Raw genomic sequence first — 2900 nt, forward strand, 5'->3', positions numbered from 1 at the left:
ATGTTTTTTCAAATAATAACATACACCACTGAAATGTGTTTCTCAAACTAATAAATAATAGTTAAGGTATGAAACTCACACTCTCAATAGTTTAGATATAAAACTTGAAAAAATGAGATAGTTTAGATGTGTTTTGATACTTATATCTGAAAATTCCTAAAAATCATCAAAAAAAAAAAACAAAAAAACCAAAACAATATATTAAAAAATACACAATAAAAAATGCTATAAAATACTAAAAAAATCATAGAACACAACTATAATCCAACTGCACCAGAAGTGGTGTCAATTAGGCAGCGCAGTGGGCAGCAGGAGCTCTGAATTCCAGAAAAGCAACTGAATCGGCATAGTGATTTGCCGGGGTGTCTATCGGAGAAGGAAAAGTGAATTAAGACATGAATACTTGTGTACTTCATCTGTTGCCTGCTTGTCTCGTCTCTCCTCAATTGCAATTACAAACCAGGAGGAAGTTATTAAACCTTCCTTCTGTCTGGGAAAAACCCATTTTCAGATCTCTACAGATTGTACCCTCTGCCTCTTCTTCTTCGTCTACTTCTTTCTCACCTGCTGAATATCCAGGTAAATAGAGCTGTAGTATTGATTCTGAATGTTGATTTTTGTTTATGTAGCCTTCAAGTCATTGAAGTTGCTCAACCCTTATATTAAGATTAAACATTCATTTTTATCCTTTTATGTTTGTACTGTGCATTTATTATATGCTTCATGTTAGATTGTTGAATAAACTTTTCTTGACTGGTGGATTTCTTCATAAGGTTATCTGTAGGGTGATTTAGCTGTAATTAACTCTGATCCTTTTATCTTAAGAAGCTAAAAATATCTTGGTGTGAAAGAGAATGGCTTTTGGTGCAAATAAGATTTAGGAAGTTGAAAAGAGAAAGCGAGAAAATTAAGTAAGAAGAAAGAAGAGGCCTGACTTGATTCCAGTAATATGGACTTAAATTCAATCATTTAGGGCAATAACACTGAAGTCATTTCAGAAGATATTACTAAAGCACTTATGGATTTAGACCCTGTTGCCATCGAAGACGCAACAAACAACAAGGTAAATGAATATGAGTTAGTGCTTTTGGAGGTGCAAGGAGATAATCAACTAATTTATTCCCTAGCTCGTGAAAATGATGCAATTACAACCATATGTCCAATGAATCAAGGAAACAAAATTGCAGTTACCGAGGAAGAACCAATTCTAGGATAGGATTTTGAGCTGATTTTTACATGGGAATTATTTTATGGAAGATTTAGAAGAGCTTCAAAGAGAGCAAGCAGTAATGGAGGCTTCTTTGTGGGTTCATAAAAATGTACTCTCTCTGAGGCCTGAGCAGGAAGTATGGTATCACATTCTAGGCCCGTGAACATCATGTGTTTAAACTACTCATGAAGATTGATAAGAAAAGGCAGGAACAAAGAATTCATTAGGGCATTCAGGGAAGCAGCAAACCAAGGAAGAACAATGAGTTAAACAAGCTAAAATTTTTCTTGCCATCTAACTGGTGTTTATGCACCAAACACTACAACTGAAAGGAAGGAGTTGTGGTGGGAACTTGCTGCTGTTAGGGGATTATGTGCGCTGCTGTGGGTGCTGGTATGCGAGATTTCAACACCACCAGATTTATGTCTGAAAGGAAAAATAGTTCAAGAATCACATGCTCAATGATTTTTTTTTTTTTTTTTTGAATTTAGTAATGTTGTATTCCTCAACATTAAGGATATGCCGGTGACCTCCAAAAATTCGTACATAGAGGGGCTAGGAAGGCTAATTACAAAGATCCTAACATATCTACTAGTTGCTCTACCTCCTCTATACATTCCTGTTTACACCAAAAATACAAATATGCAATGCAATTTTCTTTGACTTTCTGTATGGTGTTTGATTTGTTCTCATAGCATCTTCCATTTCTTTCCTTCCATACTGACCACCATATGCAAGGTGGAATAATTCTCCACCACTTTTTTTGGCTTTTACTGCCTCCTCACCTGATTCAGCAACTGAACAGGTCAGCACTATGTTCTGGCATCGTCCAGCTGTTTCCAGTAAGCCTCAAAAACAGAGACCATAGTTGACCTGTGATTCTACGGTGTAGAAAAAGATGGTTGTTGGTCTCATTTGTCTCATTGCATTGAAAACACCTTGGTACTAGTTGTACACCTTTCCTCTGCAGTACCTCCTGAGTCAGACAAGCCCTCTTAGCTACCAACCATACAAAACATTTGATCTTAGTTGGTGCTTGGCTTGTCCAAACATTTTTCCATCTAGCCAATCTGAGGCCATGTTGAGTTCCCATTTCCTTCTTCTAGAGCTTGTTAACTATGAATCTTCCATCCTCAGAGTGTACCCACGAGATTGTGTCTGGCCTTGCAGCAAAACCATTAAACTCATTGATTACATGTAACAATTGTGCCACCCTATCTATTTCCAATTGAAGTAATCAAAACTGATAAGAATGTTATTGCAGATTACCTATCACGACAAAGCTACTCAGACTGAGACTGAGGAAGAAGATACAATTGAAAAGATACTCAAAGCCATTACTACACTTTGTACAAAAGTGGATAGTATGGACAACGAGATACAAAAGCTAAAGACTGATGAAGATAATCTGAAGTCTAAAGCTAGTCAGCAGCATGACTATAAAAATGCGGAGCTACGTTGATCGAAAGACGGAAAAAACCCAGAGCTAAAAGGAGACGATGGGAAACTCCTTAAAACCCATAATGTTTGTTTAAATACAGCTGCAGGTACAAGCAAACAAGTTAGCGATAAACAACATAAAAATGCGAACTTAAACCAGTTATTCGTAAAACCATTTACCCAAAGGACACCTAGACATATGTCCATAGAACCACAAACATCTACATACGCAGATAGTTTGCAAAACCAA

General features: G+C 36.7%; 1 protein-coding gene across 1 annotated transcript in view; it reads left to right on the forward strand.

Moving 5' to 3' along the window:
- The first annotated feature begins 271 nt into the window (after nt 1-271).
- The window catches only part of LOC125859322 (uncharacterized), a 29885-nt gene continuing 27256 nt past the window's right edge, over nt 272-2900 (forward strand). Inside the window, exon 1 of the mRNA XM_049539046.1 lies at nt 272-579. Coding sequence (XP_049395003.1) covers nt 396-579 — 184 coding nt within the window. The 5' untranslated portion in view covers nt 272-395. The remainder of the gene's footprint in view (nt 580-2900) is intronic.

Source organism: Solanum stenotomum, chromosome 3 (genome assembly GCF_019186545.1).
Source record: "Solanum stenotomum isolate F172 chromosome 3, ASM1918654v1, whole genome shotgun sequence".
NCBI classification, from domain to species: Eukaryota; Viridiplantae; Streptophyta; class Magnoliopsida; order Solanales; family Solanaceae; genus Solanum; species Solanum stenotomum.